We start from the raw sequence: 25,063 nt of genomic DNA, 5'->3' as shown, positions 1-25,063 counted from the left end.
ATAAGGATCTGAACCCTTGGCCTTGGTGTTATCAGCACCACACTCTCACAAGTGAGCCACGGGCCAGCCCTTAGGTCTTCTAAATGTTTAATAAACAGTGACCTTTGACTGGAAGCTTTATACTATCACAATATTGATACGATCACTTTGATGAGTCATCCAATGTGTAATGAGTTGTGTCTTCTGGGAGACAGCTTTCTGACACTGTCAACTTTTTAAAAAAAAATCTCTCCTTCCTGAATTCTGTTCAGTGACTCTGGACTCCCCAATTAAAGCTTTTTTTTTTTTTTTTTTAAACAGTCATTGCCTCAGTAGGGTTTCTCTCATATGTGTGTCTTCAGAAGTGTGAGAAGGTATGACATCTATTAGCAGGCTTTCCACATTTGCTGCACTCATATGGCTTCTATATCATGTGATTTCTCTGATGTATCATGAGCTGTGACTTCCTGTTGAAGGTGGTCCCACATTCACTGCACCCATAGTATTTATCTCCTGTATGAATTCTCTGATGCCTCATTAGGTGTGACTTTCTAGTGAAAGACTTCCCACATTCACCACATTGATAGGGTCTCTCTCCTGTATGAATTCTCTGATGGATAATGAGCTGTGCCTTCTCAAAGAATGCTTTTGCACAATCACTGCATCCATAGGTTTTCTCTCCTGTATGATTTCTTTGATGCTTAATGAGCTGCACTTTCTGAACAAAAGCTTTCCCACATTCACTGCATTCATAGGGTTTCTCCCCTGTGTGGATTCTCTGATGCCTAAGGAGTTGTGGCTTCCAGGCAAAAGCCTTCCTACATTCATTGCACTCAAAAGGCTTTTCTCCAGTGTGGGTCCTCTGATGATGAATGAGACTTGACTTCTCGCTGAAGGTTTTCTGGCATTCATTGCATTCATAGGGCTTCTCACCTGTGTGTGTTCTCTGATGTGATATCAGGCTTGACTTCTGGGTGAAGGCTTTCCCACACTCTGTGCACTCATAAGGTTTCTCCCCAGTGTGAGTTCTCTGATGTGTTAGGAGTTGTGACTTCCCAAAGAAGGTTTTTCCACATTCAACACATCCATAGGGCTTATCTCCTAAATGAATTTTTTGATGTCTTATTAGCTCTGACTTCTTAAAGAAGGCCTCTTCACAACCACTACATTGGTAGTTCTTCTCTCCTGTGTGAGTTATCTGATGTTTAATGAGCTGTGGTTTCCTGATGAAGGCCTCACCACACTCACTGCATCCATAGGGCTTCTCTCCTGTATGAATCCTCTGATGTCTAATGAGGAGTGAGTTCCTGCTGAAGGCTTTTTTACACTCACTACATACATAAGGTTTCTTCCCTGTGTGAATCCTCTGGTGAGTAATAAGCTGCGACTTCCAAAAGAAGGCTTTTCCACAATCACTACATTTATAGGGTTTCTCTCCTGTATGCACTCTCTGATGTGTAATGAGTTTTAATTTCTGGGAGAAAGTTTTCCCACAATCACTGCAACTGTAGGGTTTCTCTATTGTATGGGTTATCTGATGTCTTTTGAGCTGTGACTTCCTGCTGAAGGCTTTCCCACAGTCGCTGCATTCATAGGGCCTCTCTCCAGTGTGAGTTCTCTGATGTAAAATGAGCAGTGACTTCCTACTGAAGGCTTTCTGACACTCATCACAGACATATGGTTTTTCTCCTGAATGAGTCCTTTGATGGAGAGTAAGCAGTGACCTCTGTGAGAAGGCCTTCTCACACTCACTGCACTGGAAGGGCTTCTCTCCTGTGTGTGTTCTCCGGTGGATGATAAGCTGTGACTTCTTGTTAAAAACTTTGTCACATTCCATGCATAAATAAACTCCTGCATGTGTCATAGGACTGGTAATGAGCCACGACTCTTTGCTGCTGGCTTTTCTACACTTACTGCAATTACAGTATTTTATTCCACCATGGATTCTGTCAGGTTTGATATAGAATAACAATTTCTTATTGAGCTCATCAAATTCCTTTCTTCCACAATTATTTTTTGGAATAAAAAAATCAAAAGGATGTTTCAAACTTTTTTCCCCTGTGCCACACTTATGGGGTCTCATTCCTAAATGAAAAAAGTTTATGCTTGAATTAAATATTTTTCCCAAAAGATCATATTCATGGCCTCTCTGCATACTTTTAAGCTTGTCTTGATTATCTTGATGCCACATTTTGGAATTATTATCTAGCCAGACTTCTAAAAAGGAAAAAAAATGAACCATACTGTGTAATTCCCTCAATGATTATGCTTATTGAATAAAACTTCTAAATTGGAGCCCAGGATCCCAGTCCAAAAAAGAAAAAAGAAAAAAAATCCCGTGAATAACATCTACTTATTGGGCATTGAAAATTTTAACATAAGTGAAAACAGATCTTAAAATTATAAATGTTTAAAAATATAAAATTTTAAATAAGGAAATATGAAATATACTCAAAGAATAGTGATAATGAGTTAAAAGAATCTGGAGCAATTTCTAATCAAATACTGGAGTGGTTAATTTCTTTACTGAAGAATAATCGACAATTATCTACTACATGTCTCAAGCTTTGTTAGTAGCAGGAGATCAGGGAAGAAGACAGGTTAAGTTCCCCACCATCAGAAGTTTCACAATATAGTGAAGAATGAGAATAACAAGTACATAAAAAGCAAGATTACATTGTTGAATGGTATAAAAGAAGAAATACTGCATATGATACAGAGTAAATATAGGATATCAACTTTACATCTGAAAGATGTGAACTATTAATTTTCTGTAGTATTATCACATTTAAAAAACATTCTCATTCAAGATCACCACCTGAATTAATGACATCAGTGTCTTGACCATCACTAAAGCTAGTTTATGGAATTATCCAAGAATTCTCCAGAGCTCAGTATCAACAATTTTATTTAAGGTTCTTGACATTCATCCCTTTTATTTTTTTATTTTATTTTATTTTTTTTTGTCCTTTTCGTGACCGGCACTCAGCCAGAGAGTGCACCGGCCAGTTCTATATAGGATCCGAACCCGCGGCGGGAGCATCGCAGCGCTCCCAGCGCCGCACTCTACCAAGTGCGCCACGGGCTCGGCCCATCCCTTTTAAACTGGATCTATAATTGAATCTGTAATCTATATATTGAACATATAGATTATACTAAATATAATGTTATCAATGGAAATTATTCCAACTCATAAGAACTGTTCGTATAATATTAGGTCAGATTTTTTTCACCCTATGAGAACAACTGTTTGCAATTTCCACAACATGAATATTGAATATTGAATATCTTAAAGTGATCTTTTAAAGGTTTGTTTACTTTTTGATATCCTTTTCTAGCAATTGTGAAGTAAAATTCCCAGGCAGTACTCTGCAAGATGAAAGATTTGGCAAGGTTTCAAATATAAAGCAACTACCCTTTTCTGAGGGATAATATTTTGTCAGGAAAAAAGCCTCATCTAATTCTCAGACATCAGAATTTCAGAGGAAGAACCAACTAAGAGCTGCTGATATAAAGAAGAAAGAAAGGAGGAGTCAATGTTTTAGGCATAAATGAGTGGAGATGATAATACTATTCATTGAGATAAAAAAGACTATGGAAAGAAATCTGGCAATCAAAACAAGAGTTATATGTGACATATAAATTGTGAGATCCACTTGAAGAGTTTACAGAAAGTTGTTTTATAAAATGTGAGAGCAAAGAAAAACAATCATTTAAAAATCATATCAAAAAATAAGATTAAGAAATATATTTTTCCAAAGTGATAGATTAAATGATATCAAACAGTAGTAAGGCAGTTTATCTACAAACTTAAAGGTTCAGATATTCAACTGAGTAAAAAACACCTTTAAGAAATTAAAAAAAAAAAACTTGTCATTTTGGAAGACAGGTGGACCACATTTTATTGGTGTTACATACGGTACACATATATTACTCTACTCTGTTTCTGCCACAGTCTGATTTCTACAACCTTCATTTCATCCTGTTTCTCGAACCTTTATTCCTGCTTCCAGTCTAGCTCCCAATCCTAGCCTCCACACAGCATCCAGTAATTTTTACAAAATGCAATTAGGCATTTTCATCCCCTGCTTAAAACTCTTTGAAAGTTCAAACTTCACCATGGCATGCACACCCTTGCAGACCTGCCTTCTTCCAACCTCTTCAACTTCATCTCATAACATGGTCATGTGCCACATATATGGTGGTAGTCTGAGTGAAGGCTACATAGATGGTTTGTGTGAGCACACTCTCCGATGTTCGCACAATGATGAAATCACCTAAGGTGCATTGCTCAGAGTATGTCCCATCTTTAAGCCAGGCAGGACCATGCTGACTCCTTGGTCACACCAGATTCCTCCCTGCTCCTGTGATCACACAGACCTTTTCTGCCTTTGAACCTCTGCATCTGAGGTTCCTTTTATTTGGCATGTTATTCCCAGTTTTTACCATGCCTGGCTCTAAACACCATTTTGATGGCACACTAACAAATGCCCTGTTTATTTCCTTCATAGTACTCATCAAATAGGTAATCATTTTACTTCTGTCTCTCCCACTAGAATGTAAACCCCATGAGGGCAGGGAACAGGTTTGTATTTTCACTGATGTACCCCATTGTGTAGCACATAACCAGGATAAATATACATGTAGGATAAATATAGTCACCCCTCGGTATCTGTGGGGGATTGTTTCCAGGACTTCCGTTGGATGCCAAAATCCGTGGATGCTCAAGTCTCTGATATAAAATGGCACAGTATTTGCATATAACCTACGCACATCCTCATGTATACCTTAAATCATCTCTAGATTACTTACAATACCTAATAAAATGTAAATACTATTTAAATATCCATTTTACTGTATTGTTTAGGGAAGAATGACAAGAAAAAAGTCTGTACATATTCAGTACAGACACAATTTTTTTTCTGAATTTTTTTTGTTTGGCTGGCCTGTACAGGGATTGAACCCTGGACCTTGGTGTTATGAGCACCACATTCTAATCAACTGAGCTAACCAGCCAGCCTGAATATTTTTCACCTGTGGTTTGTTGAATCCATGGATGCAGAACCCACAGATACGGAGGGCCAAGTACTTTTCATTTATCACTGAACTTCTAAAGCAGTTCCTTTCTGTAAAATTAATCTTCATAATTAACTGTACATTTTAACACAAATACTTTATGTTCAAATACTGAATTACTGAGTATTTTACAGTTTTATATTTTCTTCTAAATTACAATTCTATGCTCCTACAAGGTTATTTCATGACTCTTATTTCCTTTCAGTTCCTCTCATCCCACATAATAGCAGTGGTTCTAAATTAATGGAGGAACATAAAGTCTATCTTCACAGCTTTTCTAAACCACATATACCCAGGCCTAATAAACCATGTGAACAGTGCCTGGACATCTGTAATTTGAAATATCTGCCAAGGTAGGCTGACACACATGCTCAGATGGAAAACTTCATATAGAAGAGATACACAATAAATAAGCAAGATCCTGCCTTACCTAGCTCCACAATAACCAATTAATGAAATAGTTAATGATTACGCACCACAAATTCCATACAGAACAGAGAAGAATAAGTTACTGTTCACATCTCTAAGTGTGAAAAAACCTTAGGGCTTCATTGGTTAAGGAATTCCAGATAATGTCTGATCAGGCCTGAGTTCCTATAACAAGATTTCAGAAAAGGCTGGGAGTCAAGGAACATTCACTGGAGGAGAAAAGAGATCAAACCAAAGAGAAGGGTAGTGTCTAAATAAGGAAAGCATACCATAATCAAAGGCCCAAATGCAGAGAAAAATGTATAAAAGACAATTAGGTAGAAACTACTTAAAATGGAGTTAACCATGACTTTTGGGCATAGAAAAAGAACTTGATAGATAAGATGTTGCCATACCATTCAGTTCTTCAACATATATGAAGTTTAAATATCACATAGCAGGTAATGGGGAATTTAAACTCACTGGACTATTGATGGGATGAGTGAGAAGCTAAACATCAACCATACCAGAAAGATGCTCTAGAAGTTGACTTCAAAGTTCTTAGTCTACACAGAGGAAGGGAGGAGGCTGAATCTCCTTACTCTATTTAAGGTGTTAGATTTTTATTCTATGTCCATGGACTCACCTCTATTCTCTCTACGGGTTTAAAACAGAAATCTTCCCTATACCGACCATCCATAAAAAAAAAATAAATAAATAAATAAATAAAAATAAAACAGAAATCTGTCACATTATGGAAAGAAAAGAAAAATAACAATTTAAATTAAAATAAGCTCAAAGATAATCGGTGTCATCTGAAACAAGAAAAAAATATGAATTCTTAAAGAGGAGAAAAGAAGCCTACATTTATAGGTTGGACTGGGGGCTGGGAAGAAGGAAAAGGAAACTAAAGAAGCTAGAGAATACCTTTTCCAAGAAAGCAGGGTCCTAAATGATTGGCCATCAATCTGTACCACTGTTTAGAGAAGAGGGGTATATTTCATCACAAACTCCATGCAGAGAAGACACACCCAGATGTGGAGACCAGGATACGGTGCATATTAATTAAAATCATGAAGAACTCACACCACCAATCTTGAGTCAACTCTAAAGATTTAGAAACTTTAAGCAGTTTTATAAACATTTTGAAAGTGTCCACCTGTCATCAATAACTTGAGATTTAATTTTCATCGTAACCCATACACCTGAGTATTTCTTACCTGAAAAGTTTTGACTTAGGATTTCTCCACCTACTATCCATGGCTCTTTTTGCTCCAACTTGAAAATCACATCAGGTCTGATAATTTGATAACCTGTTAAATGGAAACACAGAGGACGTGGACCCAATGGCTTGGGCTGAAAGACTTAAACATGAAGATTATTTTACTACAAAGGCTGTGAAATAAAATAAGTGAATAAAACTTTTCAATAAAACCTTTCATTCAAGTGAATAAAACCTCGGATTTCCTTAAAGAAATTAAAGAACCTTTGACACCTGAAACTTATATCCAAAATCATGAGGTCAAGGGTTCAGACCCCTTTACCACCAGCTGCAAAAAAAAAAAAAAAAATCAGTTGACACCTCAGAGGCCCTACAGTTATTGAGCACACACTAAATTACATAAGAAGAATGTTCTTACCCAAGAAAACTAAATTGCTATAGTTCTCCAACATCACATCTCTGTACAAGTTCTTTTGAGTAGTATTAAGTAGCTGCCACTCCTCCACCGTGAAATCCACAGCCACATCCTCAAACGATATCTGGAAAAGCATAGCCCTGTTAGATCTGAAGTGATTCGTATCAGGTTTTATGGGCACAGGCTTTCTTCTGTTTGTGGTACATAGTCTCCATGATAGCCCTAGTGATCTTTGCTCCTGGTATTCATGTTTTTGTGTAATCCTCTCCTTTTGAGTGCGGGCAGGACTTACTGACTCACTTCCACTGAGTGGAAAAGGGCAAAGTAAGGGGATGCCACTTCCAAGATTAGGTTGTAAAAGAATGTGATTCCCATCTTGTGAGCTCTCTCTTGCTCTCTCTGGGGGAATCCATCTGCCATGTTGTGAGGCAGCTATGTGGAGAGGCCCACGTGGCAAGGAAATGAGGCTTGCAACACCCACGTGAGTGAGCATGGAGGGAATCATACCCCCACTGCAGCTCTTCTCAATATCTTGATTACTGTGCCAGGCGAGACCCTGAACCAGACCCAACTGGGTAAGCAATGGGCAGATTCCTAAACCACAGAAACTGAGACATAAATGTTCATTATTTTCAGCCACTGAGTTTGGGGGTAATTTCTTACACAGCAATGGATAACTTATGCAATATCCTAATATCTCATTATGCTTTGAGGGAGAAACAAAGATGTTATTAAAATATTTATTGTAGGGCTGGCCAGTTAGCTCACTTGGGAGAGCATGGTGCTGGTGACAACAAGGTCAAGTGTTCAGATACCCAGACTGACCAGTCACCAAAAAAAAAAAAAAAAATATATATATATATATATATATATATATATATATATATATATATATATATATATCATTGTGAATTAATTCATCCACCTACCCACACACCCATTGAATAAGAAATCAGAACAGGCTGTCTTTAAATAAGTACAGTGGTTCTCAAAGAAGGTGCTGTTGGCATTTGAGAACAACTCTTAGCTGAGCAGGACTGCCCCATGCAATGTAAGACCTTCAGCATGACTGGCCCTACCTGCTCAATGATAGTCATATCTCTCAATCACTGTCAAAACAAAAACCACATGTACATATTTAAAACTCTCTCCTCCCTTCAGGGGTGGTTCTGCTCCTATAGATATCTTCTGAAATGCATATATTGAGCAATTAAGTGTCCAGAAACTGTAACAGGTACTAGAAATATAAAGATAAGAAGAAAAAAATCATATTCTTAAATACATTTTAGTCTTTTCAGGCCAGCGTCAATAAGTGTCACAGGGACTATGACACAAGTATATACAGGGTATGGGGACAAAACAGGGATAAAAACATTAGATCTGAGAACACTGGTTTAGGCGATTTAAAGATAGTAAAAGATAGTAAGGCTTATGATGGGTATTAAATCCTGGCTACAGAGGGGGATGGGAGAACAGACACTCCTGAAGCAGCAGCATAGCAGAGGCATTGAAACAAGTGTGTTTCATTGGCCATAAGGAGTTCAGGAATGCAAAAGAGGGTGTGGGAGAGTGAGGGCGGGGATGACCGTGGTCTCTTTTACAGTGAAAGTGGGAACCTAAAGAGGTAAGCAGAGGCCAGCTTTCACTTAAACTCAGGTAAATTTGAGCATTCTAGCTACAAAGGACAGAAAAAAGGAGAAAAGCTTAGAGCAAGCCCAAGAATTGAGGCCTAATAGGATATCTTCGATCGTAAAACTGGAACCCCTAAAGGGTATGCAGTGTTTAGATCAACGAAAAATAAACAACAAAGAGAGAAGAATTAATTGCTTGCTTCAAACCTTGCTGTTACATGGATGGGTTAAAAATTGTCTCCTGAGAATTCATAATGACAAGCTACCTTTATATGGGTAAGTGGACCAAATTCACAGTACAGATGTGTTTTGCAAAAATCTCAGATACAGAAAGTTTTAAAGTGGTTTGGGGTTGGAAATGCATTCAGGTATCTGGCAGAATCAAACTCATATTCTAGCTAGAAAAAGAAATGCAAATAATTCCCACAAACAAAGTTTCAAGAAAAATGGGTGAAGAATAAAAAAGAAATCAAAATGCACACAAAATAAAGATCATGAGAGAATTCCAATTAAAAAAAATAGATGGGAGAAATATATAAAGACTTGAGATATTTGAACTACCAACACAGAATATGAAATAAATATCTTTAATATGTTCAAAGAAACAAAAGAAGTTAAAGAAAGTATGAAAAAGGATCAAGAGACTATAAAATGAATAAGCAGATTTGAGAAAGAACCAAACAGAACTATTAGAAATAAAATACATGACAAATGAAGTTAAGAAGTCAATGGATGGTCTTCAGTAGATTAGATGAAATAACCAAACTGGAAAATAGATCAGAAAAAATTCATAATAAAACAAAGACACAGAAATGAAAAATGTAAAGCATCCCCAACTATATGCTGCCTACAAGAGTTGCACATTAAAGACAAGAAAACATTGAACATAAAAAGATAAGATATACCATAAGCAAAAGAAAGCTAGCATGACTATATTAACATCGGTACAGCAGACTTAAAAACAATATCATAAAGTACATTTCAGAAAAAGAAAGATTATCAGGAATAAATAAGAATGTTACATAATGATAAAAGGTTCAATTCTCAAAGAAGACATAACAACTCTAAATGTGTATGCATATAACAACAGAACTTCAAAATACATGAGACAAGAACTGATATACCTGAAAGGAGAAACAGACAAATCCACAATAAAAATAGAAGTCAACACTCCTTTCTCAGTAAAGGATAAGATAAAGTAGTCAGAAAATCATTAAGGATATGGGTGATATGAACAGCAGTGTCAATAAACTTGACCCAATTGATTTTATACAACATTCCACCCAACATTAGCTAAATAAACATTATTCTCAAGTACACATGAAATATTCACCAAGTTAAAACATATCTTGGGTCATAAAACAAACCATAACAAGTTGAAATGAACAGAAATAAAACAATATACATTCTTGGACTATAACAAAATTAACTAGAAATCAGTAACACATGTCTAGAACACCTTCAAATATTTGAAAATTTAAGAACATATTTGCAAATAAGCCATAGGTCAAATGAGAAATCACAGGGGAAACTACAAAAATATTCTAAATAAAAATGAAAAGATAACATGTCAAAATTTGTGGGATATAATTAAAGCAGTGCTTAAAGGAAACTTTATTGTATTAGGAAAAAAGCTCATATATTAAAAAAGAAAAAGACCTAAAACCAATATCCAAAACTATCATCTTAAGAAACTAGAGAAAGAAACTAAAACATGCAAAAGGAAAAAAATAATGAAGAATAGTTCAGAAATCAATGAAATTGAAAGCAAATAAAAAAGATAGAGAAAAATCAACGAAACACATAGCTCCTTCTTTGAAAGATCAAGGAAATTGATAAACCTCTAACCAAGCTAACCAAGAAAAAAAAGGGGAGAAGATACAAACTAACAACATCAGGTATGAAAATGGGGACATCACTTCTGATTGACAGACATAAAGAGAATAAAGGAATACTATGAACAACTCTATGCCCATTAAACCAATTACTTAGATGAAATGGACCCAAATCCTAAGAAATATATAAACTACTAACAGTTACTGAAGAAATAGATAACTTGAATATCCTCAACCTTGATGTTATCAATACCATACTCTACCCAACTGAGCTAACCAGCCAGCCCTCTATATCTATTAAATAAACTGAATTTGTGGTTAAAAATCTTCCAGTAAAGAAAACTCCAGACCCTAATCATTTTATTAGGAAATTCTACCAAACATTTAAGGAAAAAAAGGATACCATTTTACAAAATCTCTTCCAAATAATACAAGATGAGGGTATACTTCTCAACTCATGTATGAGGCCAGCATTACCCTGAAACTGAAACCAGACAAAAATATTATGAGAAAACTACATTAAATTAGAAGCAAAAATCCTCAAGAAAATATCAGCCAATCAAATCCAGCAATATAAAAATGTTAACACATGATGACCAAGTGATGCTCAACCCAGGAAGACAAGGCTGGCTCAATATTAAAAAATCAATCAATGTAATTCACCATTATTAACACCCTAAATAAAAAGAACCATACAATCATCTCAATAAATGACGAGACATTTGACAAAATTCAACATTCATTCATAATTAAAAAAAAAAAAAATCAGCAAACAAGGAATGCAAAGGAAATTCCTTAACCAAATAAATGATATCTATGAAAAGCATAGAGCTAATATCATACGTTCATGGTGAGACAAATGCCTTCCCCCTAAGAGCCAGAACAAAGCAAAAAAGTCTTCTCTCATTACTCCTATTCAACACTGCACTAGAAGTCCTTGCTAGTGCAATATGGAAAGAAAAAGATATGAAAGTTAAAATAAAACTCTTTATTAATAGGTGACATTTGTCCATGTAGAAAATGCCAAAGAATATACATATCTACTAACCTCACTCCATACCTACCTCCTGAAACTAATTAGTGAGTTTAATAACGTTGAAAGAAGGGCTGGCCCGTGGGAGAGTGTGGTGCTGATAACACCAAAGCTACGGGTTCAGATCCCTATATAGAGATGGCCAGTTAGCTCACTTGGAGAGTGTGGTGCTGACAATACCAAGTCAAGGGTTAAGGTCCCCTTACTGGTCATCTTTAAAAAAAATAAAAAATAAAAAATAAATAATGTTGAAAGATATAAGGGCAATATACAAAAGTCAGTTGTATTCCTATATACCATTAATGAACAACTGAAATTTGGACAATTTTTTAAAGTGCCATTTACCACAGCAACAACAACAACAAAAGTAGTTAGGAATAAAGCTATAAAGAGATAACAAAACATTTGCAGGATCTATATGCTGAAAACTATAAAACACTGATGAAAGAAATCAAAGAACATCTAAATAAATGGAAAGAGATACCATGTTCATGGATTGGAAGACTTCTTGTTGTTAAGTGGTCATTTCTCCCTGGATACATCCATAGATTCATTGCAACCCTAATTACAATAACAAGTTGTTTGTAGATATTGACAAGCTGATTCTAAATTGTTCATGGAAAGGCAAAGGAACTAGAATAGCAATAACAATGATGGAAAGAAACAATGATGGAAAGAGAACAACGATGTTGCAGGACTCACATTACTTGATTTCAAGACTTCCTATAAAACCACAGTTATTAAGACAAGATAGTATTAGTGAAAGGATAAGTACACAGATCAAGGGGCCAGAATAGAGAGCCAAGAAACAACACCCCCCCCCCAAGTATGCTCAATTGATGTTTTACAAAAGTGCAAAAAGTAATTCCAGAGAGAAAGAAGTATCTTTTCAACAAATGATGTAAGAACAATGGGATACTCACATAAGCAAAAGAATAAATCTCAACACATATCTCATACCCTATATCAAAACTAACTCAAAATGGTTCACAGACCTAAATGTAAAACATAAAACTTTAAAGCTTCTACAAGAAAACAGGAGAAAACCTGCATGACCTTGGGTTTGGCAATGAGTTTTTAGATACAACATCAAAAATCTGATCAATTTAAGGAAAAAAATTAATAAACTGGACTTTTTGAAAATTAAAAACTTTTGCTCTATGAAAGACACTGTTAGGAGAAAGAAAAGATGTGGTGCAGACTGGGAGAAAATATTTGTGAATCACATATCTGCTAAAGCACTCATATCCAGAATATACAGAACACTCAACCATGAGAAAACGAACAACCCCATTTCAAAAATGGGCAAATGATCTTAGACACTTCACCAAAGAAGATATATGGATGGAAAATAAACAAATGAAAAGATGTTCAATATAATCTGTCAATAAGTAAATGCAAATTAAAACTATAATGAGATACTACTACATATCTATGAGAAAGCTAAAATTAAAAAAAAAAAATTCAACTGATACAGAGCCACAGCAATTCTCATTCACGTGGTGGGAATGCAAAATGGCACAGCAACTTTGGAAAACATTTTGGCAGTTTCTTATAAAGTTGAACATAGACTTACCATACAACCCAGCAATCCCACTCCCAGGAGAACTGAAAGTTATGTTCACCTGAAAACTTATATTTGAACCTATATGCAGATGAACATTTTATTCAGAATTGCTAAAAAGTGGAAGCAGTCAAGATGCCCATCAATAAGTGAATGCGTAAACAGACTGTGGTGCATCCATACAATGGGGTACTATTCAGTGAAACCACTCTGCAACAGACAGGAACAAACTGTTGATACGACATGATGAGTCTCAACGATATGATGAGTGAGAAAAGCCAACGTCAAAAGCTTACATACTTATGATTCCACTTATATGACATTCTGGAAAAGGCAAAACCAAAGTGACAAGAGGACAGATCAGTTGCTGCAAGGGAGTAGGAATGAAGGAAGACGTGACTACAAGGGGGCGGCACAGGAAGTTCCTTGGGTGATGGAACCCTTCTGAGCCCCGACTGTGATGCTGAATACATGAACTGATACGTGTTCTAAAACTCATACAACGAAGTCAGCTCCTGGTTAAAAACCTATGTGTGAATTTTCAGGTCCAACCATCAGCAATTACAAAGGCTTCACCTGGACAGGGGAGAGCTGCCCTTCCCGCAACAGATGAGACAATGCAAGAACTTTCCATGAGAGATTATGTAAACCCATTTTAAAATCTTTTAAAAATTCAGGCTTTTGTGCTAACCAATTCTTAAATATGATGCATCTTTCTGGTTAAGTTATATAAAAGTATTTTTGTCCTTCTTGCATACAAAATATCCAGACAAGAAAGGTCTGGATGAAAACAACTGATGATTAAAAAAAAAATTTTTTTTTGATTACTAAATGGGAAACACTGATAATAACAACAGAAAAATGAAACAAAACCTAAACCGACACCTGGGGAGGCACAAAGAAGGGGAAAGAACATTGATGATCTTTATTTTTCAGACTTGTTCTTAAAAGCTTTCTCCTCCTCGTGAAAAAAACAAACAAAAGCCAAAATGAAAACTCCCCAGCTGCCTTTCTAAGCTCCTGTGAATGTTGTAGATTTATGATGAGTGCTGAGTCTAGGCCAAAGCTTCCTGATGGTGCTGACCAGGGTGGCCCAGCTCCTACATTCTCCACCAGGACATCTCCAGATGCTGTCCACACTCCAGCAAAGTGTAGAGGAATAAACTGATGTCATGGACAAATAAAATGGTTTGGAACTAACTGCCCCAGGTGGTCCCTCTGAAACCAAAGACTAAACTAAATTATCCAGACTGGATTAAGAACCCCGGGCCGGAGGCCCCACAATGGGAAGCCCCCTTGGGAGGCTTGTTAATCTGACTGCCTGATTAACGTATACCCTGCTTGGGGTGCCCCAACCTTGTAAATTCCGTTTCCAGAGGGACCACGAGTGCCCCTCAGGATTGTATTTCCCGGTGTACCCTATCATGACACTGTCTCACCCTGGAAGACATCTAGGTCAGTTTCAACTTACTGGCCAGAGTTCCATGCCTAAATTGATGCCTCGGGCCAGGTAAAAAAGATACATACAGAAACATAAGAAGCCTCCTGGCTCACTAATGGGCTATGAGATGCCTTCCTGGCAAGGTAACAGTTGAAACTACATTCAGTCCTCTGGGCCTAACCATTCTGCTTGGAGCAATCTTCTTCATGGCCCTGGTCTGCTATTGCCTAAGACTAACTACATGGTTATTGTCACAGCCCCTCAAAGTCTGATCTCCTAGGGTCATGATGAGGTAGCCTATTTCACATTCAGTTCCTGAAAAATCAAGGATTGGAGTTGAGGAGTTCTGCTTCTGGTTAAAAGCCTAGATGTGAATTTTCACATTCACCTGGCAGGCCCCACAGGGGAAAACGGCCCTCCCACACCATACTTGGTGCACAGCTGGAGTGCGCTACAGTCTCTGACGGGAGCCAGTCAAGGTTCGTGACATTACACATAGTTGCCCAGATGCCTTCACTCCTGTCTCTTTATCTGAGGCCTTTGGCAGAGGCCTTTCTCGGGTGCTTTTGTCAAGACTCACTATGGAGTGTGTGAGAACCTTGAAGACAGTTTCCCACTCCCAGCCCAGTTTCCTCCTCCCAACCCCAGGGTCCATAAAACTGCTGGAGCCTTTTGTCCAGGGCTCACTCAGCATTGGGCGGTGAGATGCCCTCACATCTGCATGGATGGACCTGACCATTGGCCAGTGTGTGTTCCCAGGGGGGAAAACGGAACTGGGGGAAGGATGGGGGGACTCAGTCTCTTGTATATACCATCACAGTTGTGATGTAATGAAGTAGCTTGTTGCTTTAATTGACTACTCCAACACCCAGCAACTCAGCTCTGACATACAGCTGTACATCAAAAAAAGGGAAAGTCAGTGTTACCGTATATTTATTTAAACGACGACAGAGAAAAATAGAGAAGGAAGAAAAAGAGTGAGTGGGAAAGAGGTTAGCTAGGTGAATAACAATCCCTTCAACAGGTGAAGGGACACTATAGTCTGTTTCTTGCATCAAGAAAGTATGGAAATAGGGCAGAAGGCACATCCCGGCATGCCAAGCTGCTGCCAACAGGAGCAAAAACATTTCTACCTAAAGTGTACCAAAATTCCAACAGAGAGTGTATTTCTGGGGACCATTTGAAGGTTTTGTGATGGCAATTCTGCCAGAGGATTTAAGTCTCTTTCCTAACTAGAATCTAAGTGGGATGTGTATTGAAGGCCCCTGTTCTCGATGCCCAAAGAAACTGTGCTCTGAGTTCTTTAAATTCATACCTTTAGCTGACATTGAGGAACCCTGTAAGAAATAGTCCTAGGAAATGTTTATTTTTTATAGGGCTGCTATACCACCTATATAAATAGCTATCAAAACATTTTCTTCATGTATAATTATCAGGAAATGTTTGCTTCTCCTGAGTAACTGTTTTGCTTTTCACTTTTGACAGAGAAAAACATGTAACAACTCCTGTTTCTCTTTCTGTTACGGCTTCTGGGAATATCTGAGAAAAGCTTATAGCTCAACTCTGTAACAATGAAGGACCCTATTTCTTAATTACCTGTGTTCCAACTCTAAGACTTTTGTATGATTTTATAATCTACTCTGTGCTTCTTTTGTCATCTTCTTTCCCGAGTTTATATTTTCTCTTATGATTTAAATGTATTAGATCTTTCCTGTTTGTTGTAGAGATTCCTGTAATCCTCATCACATGGGAAAACACTGCTAGAGGATAAACAAATAACTCACCTGTGACTTGATCATTTTCTGCTGCTCTTAGGAAATCTGCTGTTTTGTGACTTTTCTCCGTCCTGACACTCTGGAGAGAGGCCCCTGGTCAAAGGTCTGCAAACTGAGAATGCATCTTTAGTCTTGAGGCCTCTTCTTTCTTGTCTTACACAAATTGTCTTGTTCCTGAGGGCTGTGGCCTGTGGACACAGTGGAAATTTTATTTTAGATAATATAATTAATTTGGGAACCTAAATCTTGGTTTTCTCTTGCTGGAAACCTATTTAAAGCCTCAGACTAGATGTCTGGTCGACTCACATCAGGGTCATTGAGAAACAGGATGGAATGTGAGCTACTGGCATGTCTCCAGTGAGTCTGACCCACCTGATCTGGGCCAGGTCTACACAGCACACTGCACCTAACACTCCTGGCTCCCACCCTGAATGCCAGATTGAAGCCACTCACCTCCTTGGTTCTAGCAAACACCCCCGAGGGGAGCACCATGACACAAAACTGCTCAGCAGAGACATTTAGAAACTCTGGAAATACAATGATGCCTCACGTTCCGCAGCAATATTTCCTTAATGGAATTATTTGCACAGGTGCTACAGAGTAAAACTCATTCCTAGGCAGGACAGTAAACAGAAAACGGCTTTCAGACCAAGATGGTGAATTAGCCTGGCATGTTGGCTTCCTATTCTCAGATTGGCCCTGGAACAAAAGCAAAACATAGATCAGAGGAAGTAATAGTAAGAAAGAGAAAAAGAGAGACCCTGGGGGAGACTGAAGGCTATGGTGAAGTTTATGTGTGGGTTTTGGGCTGAGCAGGGCCTGGCTGCAGCCTACAGCAGATGGTAGCCAGACAGAGGCCTAAGGAAATCTTTTCTGTTGCTTCTACCTCAGTTCACAGTGGGATAAATACTGCCTGTACTTTCCCTCAGAAACCAGCAGTACTAGCCCAGGCCATATGTTTCCAAAGGGTAATTGAGAAAGATCAAGATCCCTGCTGAAACATGGTGGAAATGGAGACCATCAAGTTAAGTGACGTAAGTCAGGCACAGAAATCCAAATACTGCATGATCTCACCCATTTGTGGAATAAAAAAAAAAAAAAAAAAAAAAAAATGGTTCTGATAGAAGTAGAGAGTAGAATAATGGTTACCAGAGGCTGGGAAGGGAAGAGGTTAGGGGGTGCAGGGAGGAGAAGAGGTGAGTTAATGAGTACAAGGTTACAGGTAGATAGGAAGAATAAGTTCTGATGTCCTAGGCTGACTAGAGCTAATAATATTATACTGTGTATTTCTAAATAGCTAGAAAAGAGAATCTTGACCATAATCCCCACAAAGAAAAGAAAAATGTTCAAGGGATGGATATGCCATCTACCTTAAGTGAATTGTTGTATGATATATGCATGTACTGAAACACACTATACTCCACACAAATATGTACAATTAAATTTTAAAATAAAAAAAGATTGCTGCCAAGTTAAGGAATCATGAAAAAGGCCAGGGCGGCCCAGCTGCTGTTGGGTATTTACTCATCTCCTATTTTCCAGGGCTGGCAGATGGTGACCCAGGGAAACTACCCCACAATCTGCCTTTTGTAAGAGTCTCTAATCCCTGATATAGGAGCTGCCTGGAGGGGTGGCAGGACACAGGAGGTCCCAGTGTTTCCTAGGGTCTACACTGTGAGCCTGGGAGCCATGCTGTTTAACTCACCAGAAGTTTCAGAGACTATGGCCTGGCCTTTGCCCTTCCCTAGTGCATATCACCAGATATGCAGGATGGTAGCTAACACCCCTGGGGGAACATGTGCTCACAGGCCTGTAAGTATAAATACAGAATGATAATAATTTCCCTTGTGAAAAAAGGGAAAGAGACTTGCCCTACTGCTTTTCAAAGAGCATTTACTTTAGAAAGTTATAATTGTAAATTCTTTCACTGCCCCTTTGAGAAGTATGTAAATCTCTTTTAAAGCTAAAAAAGGCTTTGCCAATTTAACAACCCAGGAGTGATTTTCTAGAGGACCTGGGAGTCATCTCTTTTAAGTTATCAAGGAAGACAGCATCTCCCTCCTGCCCCATCTCCCAGTTTCTGTGGGAGGGCAGGAGCCTAACTTCAGCAGTGCCTCACTCCAAGCTGTAAAACAACCTCCTGCCACAAAGATAGGAGAGGTTTATTTCTCCTTTGGATAAAGACAGTTACCAGTCTGGGTCACCCCAATTACCAGGTGAATTAGGATGAACTGTGTGTGACAAATGGTGCCATCAAGTTCTCTTACTTGAGGACTCGCTACTGTTTCTCTTGAGACCACATATGCATGGGTTGTTAGAAAGGGTGAGCATTCTGTCTTTGCAGTAGTCAGCAAATTGCCTGTGATGTACATGACAGTCTGGTTTAATTTTTATTCAATAATAAAACTGGTTTTTTTTCTCTTCTACTTTGGTGAAGAGGTTTTCTGGGTTGGAGATTTTAGTTTCAATTATTTCCCCAACAGGCCAAATAACCACATAACTATGTATAATTGCTTTTTTTTTTTTTTGAACCAGTAAGGGATCGCAACCCTTGGCATGATGTTGTCTGCACCATGCTCAGCCAGTAAGTGCACCAGCCATCCCTACATAGGATCCGAACCCGCAGCCTCGGCGCTATCAGCACCACACTCTCCCGAGTGAGCCACGGGGCCAGCCCTATAATTTTAAAAACTTTTAAAAACTATTTTAAAATAAAATAGTTTAAAATAAAAGCTATTTAAAAAAATTTTTAACACCACAAACTGCACAACAGAAATCATCTTAAGCAGAATTATTGGAAAAGCCAGACCAAGACTTATAATAAGCATAATAAAATAAAAAAGTATTACATCCTGATGTGCCAAATACTTATGCGTTTACTTCATTCACTGCCCATGAACCAGGTCACTTACACTCAACCAGATACACAGGGTCACGCAAGGATGTTTTATTTCCTTCATAAGAATAAACCTGAAGGGAAATGTCCAAAAAAAAAAATTTCCCATAAACATGGGGCCAATAGGGACAGAAATTCTACCCTACATAATAAGCCTGCTAACCAAGATTGTCTAGCGCCTGCAGTCTGCACCTGTGGACTGTGGTCTAGTGGCCCAGGAATGGCTGCCCACCACCCCCGAGCTCTTAGTGCTGAAGCAGGTCCCGCCAGAGCACACGCTCAGTCTCCACAGGCAAGGGGCTGAGTCTAGCTGAGGAGACTGAAGGAGAGGGACAAGGTCAGTGGGCACCTTTCCAGAAAATAAGTTAAACTGAGCAAGAAAATTTAGAGCAAGAGCTCTTTGGGTCTTCAATGTCTCAAATAATTATACAGTAAGTTGAGACTGAAGTCTCCACTCATCTGCCTCAAACAAGAGAAGAAAGTTATGACTGGATGTTAGAAAATACTAAGTTTTGCCTCAGGGCAGCTAACAAAAGAGCAGAACTAGACACTGTAGTGTCTGAGCAGTCACTACTAACCCCCAGATTTGGGCTGAGGGCTGGAGGCAAACTAGACAAGCCCTATGATCAGGCATGTACCACATCAGGAACCCTGCAGTGCTTGGCCAGCAAAATCCTCATCTCCTGCAGAGAGCAGGGAGCAGAGGGGACACCTGAACACTGCTTGGTATTGACCTAACAGTGTAGACTAGTTCCTGGGATCCCTGAAGTCTCCCTCTTTGTCATAAAAAGGCAAGACTCCGGCAGGGAGGGGAGAGAGTTCCCAATGTCAACAAGGTAGTGAAGATCTTGCAGGACAGTTAAGAACACAGTCAGCCTGGAAAGACAGGCTGAATTTTGAGTTCTGACCCAATACATTGGTAGAGGGTAGAGCAAGGACATGCAGGGCAAAAAGAATTCCTAGATAAAGTGAGAAGGGAGAAAAATGGCCTGGGTTTTGTCCATTCATGGGAAGAAGACTTAAGGTCAGATTTCCCAAGTGAAAGTGTACTTTCTCTAGTCCAGATATGAAGGGTGTGTGGCTTGAGGCAGATCTCTCAAGAAAAAACATCTTGAAAGAGCCCAGAGAGCAACATCCAAAGCAAAAGCAGCTCCTCCCAAGATGCCCAGGGAGCTTCTCCAGACTCCTGACCACAGAGGTCGGGGGGTCTCAACAGTCTAGGATGCCCAGAGAGGAGCCCTACCTGAAAAAAAGGACTCCAGAGTCATTGCTATCCAAAACTGAGGTCCCTGGGATCAAGGTCCCCTTCCCTAGAAGCTTCTGTTTAGTTTGGGCCTCTTTTGAGTTGGTGCAGAGGAGACCTTCTCCAGCTGTTTCCACTGGAAAAGGGAATGTGCCTATTGTACTAACATCCAAAAGCCCCAGGATTTCAACATACTCCCACTGGTGTCACATCCACATCAAGTCTCTCTCATTCACACACATATATACATATGCACACCACTCATACACACACACACAAACACATATACATACACACACAAATATAAACACATACACAAACACACTCAGATGTGGAATATACTAAAAAGCATATGTACTTCACAGGGCCTGGTTTTCCAAAGCCTTGTAGTTTCAAATATTGACCTTGCAAGGACAGGAAATTTTCCTCAGGCTATAAGTCTCTATTGCAAGATAAGAATTGTAGCACAGCAGGTTGCTGGCTCAAAGACAGACTAGTTACTGACTGTTATGTAAAGATACTGAGAAAGTACTAGAGGGAGAAGGAATGTTTGCTAAGACCAAGCTTGTGTTGATAAGACCACTTAATTGCCTTACTGAAATGTCATCTGGCTTGTTTCACTGAAAGTTACCAGCCTATATTGTTAAACTATAACCCCATCTTTGTTCTCTTCCTGTAGGTTCCTGGTCTGGAGAATAAATGCAGGAAGAGAACCCCAATTTGGCATTAATTTCCCGAGGAAGGGATGCCTCTTGCTTGAGCATCCCCAAGGGAAGTTAACCACTTTGGGGCTTCTCATTGCTCAGAAGAGATGGGCTTTGAGTAATCCTTTGCGTCTCCGTCACCCAGGGGAAGTGGGGTGACAAATCCGTGGGGGGTGAAGCAACACAAAGCAACACTCAGACACATATAAACACTCACATAACACATTCACACACACTCACAAATGCACACATAAACACACACACTCACACATACATGCTCATACATACATATATACACACACATACATCAGTCTCATTTATTAACCATAAAAGCAATAGTTGCTAAATGCCTATTACATCCCAGGCACTGTTCTGGACACATGGGAGTGACCACCAAACAAGACAAGATCTCTACCCTCTAGAAAATACATTCCAGGGTAGGAAACAGATAAAGTAAATAAAATAATATTAGACTGTGAATGCTCAGGATAAATGTTGAATGTGACAGAGTAATGGGTGGAAGGAGATATTCCTTCAGAACAGTCAGAGAAGACCTGTTGGAGGAGAGTGTGGGAAGACCACACTCATCAAGAAACATCAGACGAAGAGCTGGAGGTGATCAGATATAGAGGAGCACAATGGGGTATAACTAGCAAGAAGAAACCACAGAAGGGGAAGACTTTAAAGCCAATGGAGTCACTGAGAACTGCTAAGGAAGGAAATATTCATATAATAGGAGTAGTCACTGATCAACAGTCACATGCTACAGTGTGGGGCCATAAGACAAAAAAGAATATGGTTATTTAACAGAAATCCCTGTGAGAGATTTGCCTGAACCAACACATGACCAACTTCCAAATCCACAAACACAACCTTCACAGGTCCCTCAGTCACATACATACCTCCACAGACACAGCTCCCACCCCCATACCAATCTTCTAAATCCACAAGGCTCCTGTCACTCACAGTGACCACCTGAGAATGCTCCAGCTCCATATCCCAAGCCCTCCCCAGATTGCTGAACCCAACAGAGCCCCTGCACAAATCTCAGACCACACAACACCGAATCCCGTAAAGTCCACTATTACTTATGCCAAGTGCCCCCACCACCCCACAGGACCACAATTATTTCACAGGCCACTCAATCTCTCCCCAACAGGCCACTCCTCCAGGGCCTTCTATGGGGCACACACTATGAGTTCCCCAAACTCGTCCAGCGAAGCCCCAGTCAGTGACTCAGTGGCCCTACAATCTTCAGTCTCCAGAAACATCCAACCACTGACTCCACAGACCTGCAAAGTACTGGCCTTCAGATCACTAATCACATATACCCAAAGGTCGCTGACTTCTAACTACACAATCACTTACCACCAATGGCAAGCAAACCACTAAACTCCCCAGGCTTCCCTCTCACTCTTCACCAACAGCTCCCCAATTTCTCACCCTCATGCACCCCCACACCAATCAGACTCCCACAGACCTGCTTGTCATTCATCCCCAGATGCCAAAGGTCAAACTCCATAAACCCTCCAATTATTCTTCCTCACAGACCCCCATTACTCATCCCACCAGGTACCAAATCACCTCCAGTACCCTCACACTAATCACTCATCTCCAACCCCTCAAATAACAAAACCAATCCACAGGGCATGAATCAATGAAATCCAAAGTTTCTCCACACCTTCTCCCCAAATCAATGATGCACACAGGTCCTCTCCACAGTGCCCCCAAACACTGACCTCTGCTGTGGTCATTCCTAAGTCACACCAGGTTCTCAGTCACTCAGCCCCAGGGACCAGCCACAGTCATCCCTGCAGGCCCCTGGACTGATACTCACCCCCAGAGCCCTCATTGCTGACTCTCACAAGGCTTTTAAACAGATGCCTAGATACCCAATCACTGGCTTCCCAAAACCCCCATTTAATAATCTCCACAGATTGTGCATTCACAGACAGACTAGAAACTGACTCAGTGAAACTCCCAGAACACCACAGAACTCCAATCACTCTCTCCTACAGGTGCCCCAATCAAGGATCTTACAGAGCTCCTTCCCCCCATCACTGACATCCTCGGACTTGCTATCTCATCACCACGTACCACCTAAATTAGCCCCCAATCACTAAACCCCAAGGGAACCCCAATCCCTCATCCCATAGGGCCCCCAAGCATTCACCCCCATATGACACCCCACTCCATGCTCACCCGCCATTCACTGACACCCCCACAGGCTCTCCCGAAAAAGCCCCCACCTCTGCACAAACATCAATACCCCAGGCCCCTCCAATGGCTCCAATTACTACCCCCACTGGCCAACCATTAACTTATATGCAGACCCCCTGTTACCGACACACAGTACCCCAATCTTTCCTCAGTTATAAGATCTCCAAACACAGGCCTAGAAAAGAACCCCAACCACTCACCAGCACTGGCCACCCCAGTCATTCACCTCCACTGAGATAGCAAGCATTGAACTGTCAAATAAAAAACAAATCCAGAGTAAAGAAAGATTTTATTCCAAAGGATTATTGGGGCAAAGGGGGAAAGGAGAAGGGACTATTGCAATAGGAAGAACACTGACACCATAAGATGTGTAAACATCTTTAAAAGGCAAAAAAAACAAAAACAAAAACGGGGGGGGGGGTCTATAATAGAGAGGAGTAAACAAGGTTAGAAAGAACCAGGTGTGGTAAAGTGGGATGAAAGGGTGGGGTGATCAGAGAGTAAATGAGAGAAAGTTTTACTCTGAGGTGCCTGTTCTCAGGACAGGTTGTGTGCTGGCTCAGGCTGAGGGTGGGCCAAAGTTTAGGGAACTGGGGGAAGGAATGAAGCTTAAGCAAAGTTTGTTTAACAAGCATTTTGCTCCGACTGATTAGTTGGGACAAGTAGTTCAGCTAATCCCTGTTGAGGCTAAGAATGAACATTTGGAGCATCTGTGCCTGGCCCTGTCACAGGTGAACTAGGAGCATCCTGGGGGCTCCTTGCAGTGAGCCCTCTCCTGGAACACAAAAGGAGTACAGGGCTTAGGTGAAATCTAACTGTCACAACCCACAGGCCTTCCGGTTAATGAAATCCACAATCCAACCATTCGGATGGAGTCTTCTCAATTCCCCCAAAACAGACCCCCCGCAAAAGCCTATCGTTCACCCTCTCGAGGCATCCAAACCATTGACGGCCACAGTCCTCATCACCGGCTCCCTGCCCCCCAATCCTCAACACGCATCCCCAGTGGCACATGCTCGCTCCTCCCACCACTCCACCTTCCCAGTGGGTCACCCAATTAATTCCCTCCACTGGCCTCACGCCCGCTCTTTGAATTTCGGACATTCCATTATCTGTCCCTCGAGTGTCCCTAGACTAACCAGCTCCACAGCCCAGCACGACCCCTCGTCACCCACCCCCACAGGCGGCCCTGCCACAGACCCCAAGTCTACCCCCGACACCCACAGTCCCTGCCCCGTCGTCGCCCGTAGCCACAGACCGGGTCCCCGCGCCCCGCCCTGTGAAACCTCCGCTCCACCCGGCCCGCTCAACGCATGCGCTGCGGGGCCGCCCCGCGGGCCTTCCTCGCTGCGGAGCCGGTTAGTGAGCGCGCCGGTTCGCCCAGCGGTCACCGCCGGACCGGGGCGGACACGGAGGCTGCCCCAAACCCCGCAGCCTCGCCGTCCCGCCCCCTCCCGCACACCCTTACTCCTCGATCCTCGCAGTGCCGAGCAGACGCGGCCCGACGGCGGAAGTATCCGCGCAGAACTACATTTCCCAGAGTTCCGCCCGCGCCGAACTACATTTCCCAGAGTGCTCTGCGGGGCGCCAGCCGGATCCGCCGATTTGAGGTTTGACTGTG

The 25,063-nt window shown here is 40.5% G+C and overlaps 1 protein-coding gene across 1 annotated transcript; it reads right to left on the bottom strand.

The window, feature by feature from the left end:
- Positions 1-328: 328 nt before the first annotated feature.
- Positions 329-24,964, bottom strand: ZNF605 (zinc finger protein 605). Its single transcript, XM_063085588.1, has 6 exons — positions 24,911-24,964; positions 16,833-17,078; positions 16,389-16,567; positions 7,104-7,224; positions 6,684-6,776; positions 329-2,196 (listed from the first exon to the last, which is right to left on the bottom strand). The coding sequence occupies exons 3-6, from the start codon at positions 16,401-16,403 to the stop codon at positions 404-406; spliced, it is 2,022 nt and encodes a 673-aa protein (XP_062941658.1). The 5' UTR covers positions 16,404-16,567; positions 16,833-17,078; positions 24,911-24,964; the 3' UTR covers positions 329-403.
- Between the last annotated feature and the right edge of the window lie 99 nt (positions 24,965-25,063).

This window comes from Cynocephalus volans, chromosome 2 (genome assembly GCF_027409185.1).
Source record: "Cynocephalus volans isolate mCynVol1 chromosome 2, mCynVol1.pri, whole genome shotgun sequence".
NCBI classification, from domain to species: domain Eukaryota; kingdom Metazoa; phylum Chordata; class Mammalia; order Dermoptera; family Cynocephalidae; genus Cynocephalus; species Cynocephalus volans.
Note: the sequence above shows the minus strand (reverse complement) of the source record. Positions and strands in the feature narration are given on the sequence as shown.

What these genes read in the sequence shown, in the direction of transcription:
- ZNF605 (XM_063085588.1), bottom strand. An exon ending in TAGCAATTTAGTTTTCTTGG is followed by an intron (nt 6,777 to 7,103) that starts GTAAGAACATTC and finishes TCCATTTAACAG; the next exon opens with GTTATCAAATTATCAGACCT. An exon ending in CCTAAGTCAAAACTTTTCAG is followed by an intron (nt 2,197 to 6,683) that starts GTAAGAAATACT and finishes TTTCCTTTTTAG; the next exon opens with AAGTCTGGCTAGATAATAAT.